Genomic DNA, 14,346 nt, shown 5'->3' on the forward strand with positions numbered 1-14,346 from the left:
TCAATCAAGAGAGAGAATATTTTAGAGAGAGAAAATTTTAGAGAGAGAAAACTCATCTTGAACTCCTCAGACGATATGATTCAACAAATTCGATCGATCAGATCAAATCATGCTAAGATTATCATGTGGATAATTTAATAAAATTATAGAAATTAAAATCTAAAAATACCTGATCTGATCAAAGTGGATGTCGGTGTACCGTCCGACGATCACAGATCAAAAATTCATCACGAGGATCATTTAAATTCATCATCATTCTTCTCAAAATTTTAAAAAATCTTAGGAGAAAGAAATAATCTAGAGAGAGGATTTTAGAGAGAGAAAGTAGAGAGAAAAAATCCAATTTTAGAGAGAGAAAATACTAGTTCAAGCTGAAGAGAGAAAGGAAAGAGAGAGAAACTCTCTTTCTCATATTTTTATTATTTATATCATTATTTATTAATTTATTTTATTTTTTTTCTTCTTCTTTTCTTTCCTTTTTTTTCTTTTTCTTCACGGAAGAGAGAGGAGAGAAAATCCTATTTATTATATTATTATTTTATTATTTTATTTTTCTTCTTTCTTTTTTTTTTCCTTTTCTTTTTCCTTTTTCTTTTCTTTTTCTTCTTTTTCTTTTCTTTTTCTTTTCTTTTCCTTCTTCTTCTTTTCTTTTTCTTTTTCTTTTTCTTTTCCTTCTTCTTCTTCTTCTTTTCTTCTTTCCCGTGGGTTCCTTTGGGCCAAAACAGGGGATCTTTAATCCCCTTATTGGTTGGCCGATCGACTATGCAGTCGGCACGGGGATGGTCGGCGGCCGAAGGGGGGCGATCTGGCGGCAAGAGGGGGACCAAATCGGTGGTCGGCGGTGACCACCGGCGTCGAAAAAAATGGCAAAAAGAAAGGTTCTTCCGCAACAAAATCCGATGACTCTGGTCGCTGACGAACGTGCACACCGGCACGGGAAGAAAAAGGGAGAAGAGAGGAAGGGGAGGAGGCTTACCTCCGACGCCGGCGAAGCTTTTCCGGTGAGAAATTGGACGGCACAGGGACGGTCTTCCGCGGGATTTTTTCAGCGATTGCCGCCGACCGGGCTTAGAATCTTCGGTGGAAGGAAGAGAGGAGGGATCTCCTCCTTAAATAGAGTCGGAGGGAGCTCGTCTCCGACTCCGATTGGGAGCCGGCGAGAGGAGGAAGAAGACTCCCGAAGGGAGTCTTCTCCCCTATTTTCTTTTTTTTTTTTTTTTTATTTGGGCTTTGGCTGATTCTGGGATTTTTATTCGGGCCGGGCCGGGCTATCACAGTATCTGATCCAGAAATTACAGTGAAGAAGTCCCTCTTAAACCTTTACACATAGTGCTCTAATTCTCCTCCTTGTCAACATGAGGCGTTCCAAGGCTTTGACAAACTTAATATAGGAAATACAAGTCAGCTTTAAAACAAGTCTCATGATTGCAGGCATGCCTACTACCAAGCCAGGAGAAGCACGCATACTGTCAACTCTCGCCGGGTAGCAGCATGGTGCTATTACAGTTGCATGGAACCATCTGCCACATAAAGAACTGAGTTGCAGGGAATCAGATTATAAGATCACCATTTGCATATGAATACATGTCTAATGATACTATCAATATAGCCAACCTTATGGAATTGCATTGAGTAACATTTGCAACAACTTGAATAACACTAGCTTATAATCCCATGCGATGCATGGAATGTGATTTTTTTTAAATAATATTTAATATTATTTATCTATTTTATTATATCTATTTTATATAAATATTAAAAATAGTTAAAATAATTAAAAAATTGTAAAAGATGGTAATTAGGTAAATATCCAATCATAAACTAATGCAAGTGGTTCACTCATCATATTTATACTCATTAATCATTTTAACAAAAGAAAGAAGTACTGCTAAATGATAATTTTATCTACAATACAAACTAAGTGTTAATCATGAAATCCTGATTGTTTCCTTTAGTGTGTCTCCATTGAAATGAATGTCCTGGCTAGGGTTGGTCTTCAACAAAATTATATAGTTTATCTAATTGAACACATAGGACTGCCATCAAAGCACCTTGGCATCTTTTGATGCGGCCATGGGACCTTCACATATGAAAAATACCATAGAGAGCTCTCATCATTCATCCAAATAGGTTTTCCAATCATTCAAGGACTTTATGCATCTAATTGGTTGTCTCATTTCAACATCTATGCAAAGAGTCAGCCCACAGACCAATCAAGCCTCCGAGCAATTCCAAAACTACACTCCATGTAAAAGGAAATCAAAAGCCAGTCTAGATATTAGTTTTCTAACCCATATTTAGTAGAAATGGTAATCGAATTGGATCGGATCAATATGGATCGGATCAATCAATATGGATCGAATCAAAAAATCATCAATCCAAATTCAATCTATTTATTAAACGAGTCAAAAATTCAAACCTGAATCTGATCTATTTATTAAATAGGTAATCTGATCCGACCTATTTAATCTATTTATTAAAAAGATCAAATTAGGTTAAACGGATTAAACAGGTCAGATTAAATTGATCAGAAATATATTAAACAAGTTAAACGGATCTTAAATGAATTAAATAGGTCAGATTAAATGGGTTGAAATAGGTTAAACAGATTAATAGGTTAAATAGATTATCTGATTCAATCCGATCTGAATATTAAATGGGTTAAATGGATCGGATATTTAAAATTCAAATCTGATCCAATTATTAAATGGATTAAATGAATCGATCTGTTTATTATCTAAATTTATTTAATTTAAATTTAAATTTATTTATGATGAGTCAAATATAAATTAAATTGATGGATCAAATTATATTTTATCAGTCATAATATTTAGTTTCACTTTTGAAAAGAGCGGAGACCACGAAGCACCGATTCTGCTACCCACGCATGCTCCATCTCTCACATGCACGTTTTCATGTGCATTAAACTGTGGAAGGCTTAGAAACCTATATTCTAGGAATTTAATCAACGCCAAAATCAAGCTCTTAAAAGTCACCTGCGCTTGTTCCCACTCAAAATCCATCCTTTCGATATAATAATATTAATCTTCTTCGAACATCCCCAATGAGACACTTAAAAGTAGCTGCCACTGATCATTAATAAAATTTAATATGTTTAAATACGAATCGAAAGAAAGCCATGCAGCCGATGCAGACTTGATCGGAGACAGCGAAGTCAGCTATCTTGAACTTGATCCGACGGCCCAAATCCTCCTCATCCTCCGATGGCACCGGGTCCTCCACGGTGGAAGAGGAGCCACCCGTTCGACTTGCCGTGCCTCGGGATTGAGGCCCTGACGTGATCTTCTCTGAGGAGCACCTCGCTCTCCAGCCCCTCAACACCGGCGACCAAGAATCGTGGTGGAGAGGGCTGACTTACCCTTAAATTCCTTCTATCTTTTTTTTATTTTCGTTAATTTTTTTATATTTTCTCTTTTTTTTCTATTTTTTCAATTTCGACCGGACGAGAGGTGTTAAAAAAAATATCTCAAAATTCGATCCATAATAAGTCAAAAATAAGATCTAGGATGATGAACGGAATCTAACGAACCCAAGAACAGCCCAAATAGAATCCAGACGGAAGAGATACATGCGAAGAAGCAGACCGAGAGTAGCTGGTACAGTCCACGGGCCGGTGCAAGCCCGCAGAGGCACGGGCCAAGCCCAGTAGTGCGCTGACGCATGGGCCAGCAGTGTGCTAGGTAGGCCCAGGCATGTGCGCAGCCCACGAGTGCAGGACCGCTATCCAGTCACAATCCACTGTGGATCATGATCCAGCGCGGTCTACCAGCGGTGGCATGGACCAGAGGTGCAATCCAACAGCTCTGGAATGAGCCAGTCAGGATCGATTGGCCATGGTGAAATCCCAGTTTGATCAGGAGATAAGGGGCTGATTCTGCACGATCGGACGGCCATGATTTGAGCCAATTACGATTGAACGGTTTAGATGGAATCTGAGGTTTGATTTGGACTTAGTCTCCTAGTAAAATACTATTTTAAGATTTTTTTGGAGGCTATATAAGTTCGATTGATGAGTCGTTTGTTGCGTAGGATAGTTGGTGACGTTCTGAATGTGCAGAGAGGCTTCTTGAGAGGTTTTAGAGAGTTTTTGTGAGGATTTTGAGATTTTTTATTGAGAGACTCTTGTACCAGAGTTGAGTAGTGAGTTCCTCTTGTATTTTTTTATTTTGTTTCTCTTACAGTGAAGCTTGTAAGCCCTATGGAGGTAGGCTTGAGACCGATCCATGTATTTTATTGTATTTGTTTGTTGTTCTTTTTTCTTCTTTTTTCTCATGTGGTATCAACATCCACTTTTCAGACGTTGTTGTGATCTTAGGTGGATGATCCGTATTCCACAATTGAGGGATCTACCCCAACAGGAGGTTTAGAGCGACTGAATAGAGAAGCTTAGAGACCTACATGGCATTTTTCGAAAGAGATATGGTTCTACGTGTCAAACGGAGGCCCTACTAATGCAGAGGCCTCCGTTTTAATATATATATATATATATATATACTAGTATATTACCCACACGATGCGTGGGATATATTTTTTATTTAAAAATATATTATTTTATAATAATATTTTTATTCATCATATAATTATTTAAAAATAATATATAAGAGAGCTTTTGTGAGGATTTTGGAGCTTCTTATTGATAGATTCTTGTAGAAGGATTGAGTGGTGAGTTCTTCTCGTATTCTTTGATTTTATTTTTCTCATAGTGAAGCTTGCATGTCCCGTGAAGATAAGTTTGAGATCGATCCATGTATTTTATTGTATTTGTTTATTGTTCTTTTTTCTTCTTGTATTTTATTGTATTTTATTGTGTGGTATCAACATCCACTTTTCAGACGTTATTGTGATCTTGGGCGAGTAATCTGTGTTTCACAATTGAGTGTTTTACCCCAACGGGAGGTTTTGGAGTGACTGAATAGGGAAGCTTGGAGACCCACGCAGCATTTTTTGGAAGAGATATAGTTCTACGTGTCAAACGGAGGCCCTGCCAATGCAGAGGCCTCCATTTTAAAATATATATATATATATATATTAAAATATTATCCATGTGATGTATGGAATATATTTTTTATTTAAAAAATATTATTTTATAATAATATTTTTATTCATCATATAATTATTCAAAAATAATATATATTTTATTATTATATAAAATTTTTATTTTATTGAATTCTAACCATTGCCAAAATTTACTCTGAGAGCATTCGTGGATTGATTCGAGACGGCAATCTCAATTCAGCGACTTCACGAACTCATCAAATTTTGTTCATAGTCAGGTCCTAAACACCGACTCTATACCCTTATCCTCCTCAATACTACAAGAAGCTACAGCGTTCGAATGAGAGATTGTAGAAGAGGAAGGGATTTTGGAGAGGATAGGGATGAAGAAGGATTTGAGGGAGATGAGGAACTTCGGGGCGAGGCTGAGGGAGGAGGAATGAGAGGAGGATAGGGAGGTTCTTGATGTGAGCTTTAGAGGAGAGCAGTTGGTGGCTGAGGGTTTAAGATCTTTTAGGAAAAAAGTACGATCAATCATCGATCAGCACAATCATTGATAAGATTGGAGATAGGAGAGATGGAAAGAAAGAGGAGATAGAGAGTAGGGTGGAGAAAAGGAAAAAAACAATGCATTAAAAGCAAGTGAGGAGATTAATATAATATATCGAATATTTTAGATATAAATAAATCAGAAGAACATGACACTCTTTTAAAAAGATTAAATTAAGAAAACTAAAAAAAAAATTATGAGAGAATGAGAGAGAATCCATATCTTGGAAAGCCAACTATATATCTCAAAAATCCTCACCATTCTCTCAAACGTATGCTCCTTCCCATCTCTCTCTCTCCCCCTCCCTTCTTCTTTCCCCCTCCTCTCCCTCTTTCTCTCCCCACAAATCCCAGTTCCGTTCTCTTCCTTAAAAAATAAAAAGAGCAACAGATAAGGGAAGGAAGATTCTATGCACCACCATAGACCATGGACCATGACGGTATTCCCGTCAACATCGACCACTCCATGGACCCCCTCCCATCAGATCATAGCGGCATCTCCATCGTCGACCTCGATCCCTCTACGGACCCCCTCCTACGACTCCGTTCGCACGCGTGTAGAGTGCGGCACATTTCAGGTGGTGAACAGTGGCTGCTGCCCCATCTCAACGCCCCCTCCTCCTCCGACTGCGAAGATCCTCACCATTCTCTCAAACTTACTTCTCCTTCCCATCTCTCTCTCCCATCTCTCTTCTTCCTTCCCCCTCCTCTCTCTCTCTCCACAAATCTCAGTTTCGTTCTCTTCTTTAAAAAATAAAAAGAGCAACAGATAAGGGGAGGAACATTCTATTCGCCATACGGCTTCGTCGCATGTGCATCAAGTGCGGCACATTTTAGATGGTAAACGACAGCCGCTGCCCCACTCCGGCACCCCATCCTCCTCCAACGGTGGCCGCGAGGATGGATCCAGCGCCTGCTCCGCCCTTACGAGATTCGAAAAGATGTTGCAAGGGAGCTTCCGCAAGCGAGCATTGCGATGTCAACATGGCCGATGGAGGCTTCACCTTCTTACCACGTGTCAAACGGTGGCCCTGCCACCAGAGGTCTCTGTTTTAATATATATACACTAGCTTAGAACCTCATGTGATGCACGGCATATGATTATTTTTTCTCAGATAAATTTTGTGATAATCAACAATTTTAATTCCGTAAAGTTCCTTCATAAATTCATAATTTTTTATTTTTTTATTTTTAATTATTTTTTAAACTTTTCTATCTCTTATTCTCCCGCTCTTTCAATTCTCTCTTCGCACACTATCCAACTCTTTCAATAATAAAATTGACAATATCGACTGTCGGCCACTACCATCATTAATGAGTGTGCCTCCAATTAATGAGTTGTGAGAGATTTAAATTTTAAAAATTAAAAAAATTAATATTAAAATTTTGGAGATCTAAACTATAAAAAAAAATTAAAAATCTAAACTTTAATTTTTTTTCCATCTCTTCTTTTAATTATTTTTAAATAATATTTTTATAAATTAAAAATCTAATATAATATAAAAGACATCATAGATGATATCAAATATTTTAAATAAAAATATAAACTCAGATACATATATCTTTTTGTCTGATTCAAAGTTTGCAGCACATCCAAATCTCCTCATCTTCAACTCTCTATGGGAGCTAGACAATCCAAAAAGAGTTAAGTATCTTATATTTACTGATGGGTAGTAGATGGATTGATGTACCATTCAGTTTAAATTTTAAAAAATTGAAGTTAGGAAAAAAAAATTGAAGTTAGGAAATAGGTATTGATAGTGAGTTAAGCTTTCACTATTCATCATAAGCAATTGCAAAGTTCATGAGAAGTCTATAATCAGCTATTACTATGCCATGATAAATTCGTTTAAAATCATCAAAAAGCTATGAAAAATATAATCAAACATGCAAAAAAAAATTGTTTGAGTAGAAAGAAACGAAAGACTGAAAGATTAAACACTATTTGACATCAAAATTTTAAATTTTCTCAACAATTCTCCATCAATATTAATTCCATCATCCCTAAATTAAGATTAAAAGTATATATTATCTCTTTCTCATCCCTCTCCAAAAAAAATCACAAAATGATGAATTATATTTTGTAAACAATTTGAGTGTGTCGAATGGGAGCCTTAATGCGGCTGCTCTATTTATATATATATATATATATTATATAATAGATTAGCACCGGTGCCATAATATTATTGTATTAGAAATTATAATTTAACTCTTGAATTTTTTTATAATTAAAATTACAATTTATTACCAAATATCTAGATGCTTCAAATTCTAATTTACAGCAAATGGGATTACAAACAGTCCAAATCCAAACCAGTGGATCGACCAAGTATCCGTGCAGCTTGCGACGTGTTTCCACGTGCGAGTGAGCTCCTGTGGTGGATCCATCTCGGTGGCATGTGTTTCGTGCACACTCGGAGGGATACTCCTCGTAGTCGTTCCTCTTCGTCGTTTGTTCGCGGGTCTCTTTCTTGACATCCATGGAATAAAAATCTTCGCCCATGCCGCGCCTTCCCCCAGTCAGCTACAACAAAGCCACCGTTACTCCCTCCTCTCCCAAGCTAACCCATGTGTCTCCTCCGTTCCCAATCCTAACACTAATCCTAACCCTAACGATCGTCATGGACGCTGCTCGGCTCCTCACCCCCTCCTTCTCTTCACCCATTCGATCCCCTTCTTGTCGACCTCTATCCTTTCTCTCCGGCGCCTAAATATATGTTGACCCTGCTTGTCCCCTGCTTCCGTCGCCCTTAAATCCCTTTCTTCTATCCTTAAGCACCTTGTCCTCACACATAGCCACTTAAACTTTTCTTTTTTACTTACCAAAGCTTTTTCTTCTTCTCTTCATGGAAGCCAGGGTATTCTGGCCAAAGTTAAGAGACCCTGGTGGTGGCTACGGGGGTTGCCACCAGATGAGGGCTTCTTCTCTGTGTATATGCGCCAACTCTAAACGCATATGAAGAAAAAAAAAAAAAAAAAGAAGCAAGACGTTGCAGCTGCCGTCTCCTCTGCTCTGCCTTCCGAAGTCCCAGCCTGTTCGCTCCATTTCGAGCCGGACATCGCCGGAACCTGTGCTTGACCTGCGCGGCGGAGACCCTGGTCGCCGGATTGCGAGGAGGAAGGAGCTCACATGTGCTCGGAGGCGAGAAAAGAAACGCGTTTTTAGCCACGCGTCATGCATGTTTTTAACCACGTGTCGAATGGAGACGCTTTAACACGGCTGCTCCGTTTATATATATATATAATAGATTAGATATTAGATTAGATAAATGTAATTCGGCAAATAAAGATTCCAACGACCAGGAGGCCTATTATGACCCAACTTCCCACGATAACATAAGTCATGTTACACAACTGCACTGCGTCCTTTATTCTTGTATACATAAGCCCGTGCAAAGTACAAGTAGATGACGAGTTCTAGAGCACTGAGTCCAGAAGAAGCCAATAGAAGTAATCTAGATGAGCACGGTTTAGATTGTTGGAAAACCAACTCTCGCCACTCTCTGCGGTTGCTTTGTCAATCACAGATACAAGAAAGCTACTGATGAAGCTCCCAATGCCGAGGATGCTCAAGTAGAGAGCAAGTCCGAGACTTCTCAATGCATCAGAGATCTGATCATAGAAGAACTCTGGCAAGCCAACCACCGTGAAAACATCTGCAATCCCATAGAGGGCATATTGGGGAATCAACCACCACAAGCTCATGGGAATGGTTGCTGCGGGTTGATCGACCAGGCCGAATTCTCTGGCAGTCTCAAGTCTCTTCAGCTCCACTAGAGCTGCTATAACCATAGAAATCAAAGAAATGACCATACCAGTGCCAATCCTCTGAAGCATGGTGAGGCCTGCAGGCTTTTTGGAGAATTTTCTGACAACGGGCACAAGGATACGATCGTAGATGGGAATGAAAGCTACAATGGAGACACCGATGAAGCTTTGTAGTGCTGCAGGCGGGACTTCAAGGTTTGAACCTATCCTTCTATCCAAGGTGCTTCCTTGCTTCGTAAAGAAGGTTGAAGACTGGGCAGAAGCAACAGCATATATCAAGCAGCTTGCCCATATGGGAGACAATCCAAGTATCCCCTTTGCTTCATGTACGTGATCCACATTGTCTACACTATCAATTTCCTTGCTTGATGATGAACAAGTTGGACCCCCAGATGGCCTATAAATTGACAAACATAAAAGAGCCTTACCGCGGGTTAATATATAATAATCATGATATCACCAAGTCTGCTCAACAAATGATCTCGTAAACAGATGTTAAAATGTACTCTTACTTGTACTGTGGTGTTTCTCCTGTTTGTTGAGATCCAATGGGAAAACTTGCCCGCTTACGTCTTACCAATGACACAAGTGTTTTGCCTATTCGAACAAATGGACTCTCATCCTCCAGGATATAGAAGCGGTAAGTCTTGGTCCCAAGCAAGAAAACAACAAGAGCAAACAGCATTGCAATGCATGGAATTCCAAATCCAAGGCCCCAACTAATGTTATCTTGGATATAGCTTAGGGTCACCGTTGTAAGTACAATGCCACCACACATCCCGAAGAACCACCAGTTGAAGAAGGAGCTCTTGTCCATGGATTCCTTAGGGTCATTTTGGTCGAACTGATCAGCACCAAAGGCTTGAACACAAGGCTTGTGGCCTCCCTGGGCAAATGCAATGAGATAGAGGGAGAAGTAGAAGAAGGCCACTTGGGCAGGAGATGGTCTGCAGGCTGTGGGATCCATTGTGTCACCACATGTGGATGGATGGATGGATGGCAGCACCGATGACAAGGTGAGCATACCCAAGCCCTGCGGTTCTCCATTTCAATCCGCAGAATAAGAAGTTAGTTTTTTGTCTCTAATTCGGCAACTAGACTTTGAACAATATAGAGCATTTTAGTACATTCTGGTTCGATTTCAAGCATTTTTAACAGCACGTCAGGAGTTCACAATGGAACTTCGTATGTGAGTATTCTGTTTGGAGTGAATCCATGTGAATTTCTCAGGCTGATGCAATTGAAGTAGCCAGAGGAACTAAATACTAGGTTCAACTTTTCTAGGAAAAAAAAATCACCTTGTCATTCTCTTTACTTGACTAGTGCTGAATTGGGATTGGATGCTCATTGGATACCAATGTATCTATATCCATATTTTTTTTTATCTAACGAATATAAATATGAATATAATATTAGTCGACCGTAAGAATTCATATTTATATTTGTTTTAAATGAACAAGGATGCAAATAGAATATGAAAAATATTGATATAAATATGGATATAAATTGGATAATTAAACTTTATGATCATATTATCAAAAATATTATTAAGTAGATAAAAAATCAAGTTGCTAGAATAGCCAATATGATTGTATATTTTTTTAAAAAAATTAATATGTACTATATAATATTAAATATAATTATAAATATAATTAGATATTTGGATCTAAAAAAGATGGTTACCTATCCATATCTATATCTTTTTTTTTTTTTAATGGGTATGATAGAGGATGTTCAAATTTTAATCCATATTTGAATAGATAATACTTGTTTGATGTTGACTAATTGGATATCGGACAGGTAGACGTTACGAATCCCCAAAAAAAAAAATTAAATGATCTATACCTATAATTTGGGTACAAAAAGAACACATGGAAAGGAAAATAGATCGAGAATCTCGAGGCTTCCAATCAAATCATTCCAAAAATCAGTAAAGTAAATCTTAGTTGCAACCTAGAAGATCTCCATGTAAGGAAAAAAAAAAAGAAGCTAAACATCCAACACGCGTGAGATAATCACTGTTTCACAAGTAATTGAATCCGGTGTTCCATGATTCGGATCTTACAATCCAATATTGGATAATCCCACATCGCGGAAAAAAAAAAAAAAAAGAAAACAATCCAGATACCAAGTTTGAATCATCTTAGCCTTTTTGATCCAGATTATATGGTCTAGATCTGGATCATCAGATCTTAATCAGAGGATGGATTTTTGTGCTTCAGCTAGCATGCGGCCCTGGAGTGTGATAGCTTTCTTTAATTGCCTCTACGTCGCCTATTTGATGGCTCTTTTGCCAACTTTCTACGTCATATTTCAATACAATGGTCTTTCTTTCAAGCTAGAGCCCTTCATTTTTCTAACATAGATCGCATGTGGCTATCCGTGTATGATATAGATATTTCACCGTGTGATGCACGTGATGGACCGCATATAATTTTTTATTTTTTATTTTTATTTTTTTATTGAAATGAACCGCATAGGATCTGAAACCACTCTCGTAGCTAGGCAAATCTGATGAGTTTTTTCTAATTAATAAAAAAAATTATTATCTAAATAATCGTCCTAATTTATTTATCAATTTATTTATCAGAATGGCATGCGTGCACGTGACCTAAAATGATGCTGACTCGAGCGAGAAAGCGAGGACTTCTAGACTATAGCGGCTCAATCATGACCGTTGTACAGCAGATTGACGGTCCGAACAACTTCTCGGCTGTTCAGAACGAAACAGCCGAGCAGTGACCCGCGGCGACGCGGACGCTCCCACCCTCTCGTAAGGAGGAGGGCGACGCAACATTATAAAAATAAATAAATAATAAACAATAGGGGGGAAGGGGGAAGCGAACCAGGATGTAGAGGAGGGATGCGAGGATGATGGTCCGGAATCGGCCGAGATAGGAGTCGGCGATGAAGGCACCGAGGAGCGGCAGCATACAGGCTACGCCGGACCATGTGTTGACGGCGGCGGCGGCGGCGGCGGTGGACTCCCCGAGGGAGCCGGTGAGGTAGGTGATCAGATTCGAGGAGGTGCCGTAGAACGCGAACCGCTCCGCGATCTCCACCCCTAAAGTCCGTAATGCATATGATGGATTAGATCGAGATCAGACGGCTGACAAAAAATCGATGATTTTACGGGGCGGGTGGGGTTTGTTGGCATTGCATGATACCTATAATGAAGAGGGCAGAAGACCAGCCGCCGGAGGAGGACCTGGAGATGGAGAGGCCACGATAGTCGACGGCGCCGGCAACGGTGGTTGATTGCCGGAGGAGGGGGTCGCGGTCCATCCTCTCTCGCTCGTTCTCTCCTCCTCGGGGATTAGAACTTGAACGAGGCCGCTGGGTTCCGACATAATGGTGATGCCCGGATCAATAACCAATGGGGTCAACGGTCCAGGCTGCATCAGGATTGGCTAGCTTGTATAAAATATATATATGGTGGCCAGGTGTGGATATAGAAGAAGGGAGCCTGTTCAAGAAATTCTCTTTCTAGTAATGTGCCTGGTTTTGATCATCTTATTTAGTAATTATTTAGTAATGCAGTTATGGGTTAGTAGCGGTATGACAAAGACTTGCTGTCATTTTTTTTTTTTTTTTTTGCCTCCTTCCTTTCTTCCTTATTTATATATATTAGAAGGGAGTCATATTGTCGGATTAAACAAAGAAGGGAAAACAATATTTCCGTTATAACGGCAGACATGAGAACATGGAGGCCCCGATAATCTCATAATATTTTAGTTACAAAAGCGTAGCGCGTGATTCATAGTTTGATGGATCGCATGGAACAACTGAAGCAAATCTGCCTATGACCAAATATTGAACAGCAATTAATTGTAAACATCAAAAGCATTCGTATCCCTATTTGTTTTGAGTGCAAGTCCTTTGTGGTACCCATAGTACACCGTATGGTGCAGTGCATCGCATGCACCATCCATTATACGATGATGGCTGCATACATGGCATCCATCACACGTGGCAATCTCCACTCCATTTTCTGTCAAGTATAAGCCTCTGCATGTTGATACATGTTGGCATAATGCGAACTCTCACGAGGTTGCAGCATGATGCTATTGCAGAGGAGTGCATGTCTAATGAGACTGTCAGTTTAGCCAACTTTATTGTTGGCATGAGCTGCCTGTAGATTATAATTATCAGATTAATTCTATAATTATAAGAATTAAATTAATTATCAAATCTTGTGTATAGAATATTTAGTTTCTTTAGAATAGGATTGTTTTCTATTACTACGGTATAATTGTATCTATATATTGGCTTCAACTTGGAGAAGACAATAATAATCGAAAAATATTTATAGTTATCATTGTCTGATATGGTATCAGAGCAATTCCAATCCTAAAAAAAACTGCTCCAACACAAATCGAATCTCGCTTTCCAAAGCCTTTACACGAAAATCCCCATCTCCATCTCTTCTCCTCCATCTGAAACTAAATGGCTGATTTCAATCCCATTGTCTCAGCTGCATCAAACAACTCAACACCACCTATCATCATCCACCAAGACAATTCTGCTTTTCCTACTAGTATCATACTGGATGAGACAAATTACCAATTATGATCTCAACTTATGGAGATGCGTATTGGCGCTCACAACAAAGCTGGATATCTTACCGGAGAAACGAAAAAGCCTGCATCCGAATATCTCAATTACGGAACATGGATAACCAAAAATCATAGAGTGAAAAGCTGGCTTATTGACTCAATGAGCCCAACACTGATGTAACGATTTATTCATCTTTCCACAACCAAAGAGATACGGGAGGCTGTGTCGAAAACCTTCTATGATGAATCGGATGAAATCCATCTCTTTGAATTGATTCAGAAATCTTTTTCTACCACACAAAATGGTAGACCATTTTCAACATACTATAATGAGCTTATTGCTATTTTCCAAAAAATTGATCAAAGGACTACCTCTTAGGAAGGAACAGTTGAAGGAGTTATCCAATTGTATTCCATGATGGCTAGGCTTCAATTCATATCTTTTTGAGTGGACTTG

General features: G+C 39.0%; 1 protein-coding gene across 1 annotated transcript; it reads right to left on the minus strand.

Moving 5' to 3' along the window:
- Positions 1-8,117: 8,117 nt before the first annotated feature.
- Positions 8,118-12,795, minus strand: LOC105037970 (protein NRT1/ PTR FAMILY 5.10-like). Its single transcript, XM_029261803.2, is given in 5 exon segments — positions 8,118-9,000; positions 9,003-9,730; positions 9,846-10,366; positions 12,180-12,397; positions 12,501-12,795. Coding segments are annotated over 5 exon segments (1,674 nt in total). The 5' UTR covers positions 12,619-12,795; the 3' UTR covers positions 8,118-8,911.
- Between the last annotated feature and the right edge of the window lie 1,551 nt (positions 12,796-14,346).

This window comes from Elaeis guineensis, chromosome 1 (assembly GCF_000442705.2).
Source record: "Elaeis guineensis isolate ETL-2024a chromosome 1, EG11, whole genome shotgun sequence".
Classification (NCBI taxonomy): domain Eukaryota; kingdom Viridiplantae; phylum Streptophyta; class Magnoliopsida; order Arecales; family Arecaceae; genus Elaeis; species Elaeis guineensis.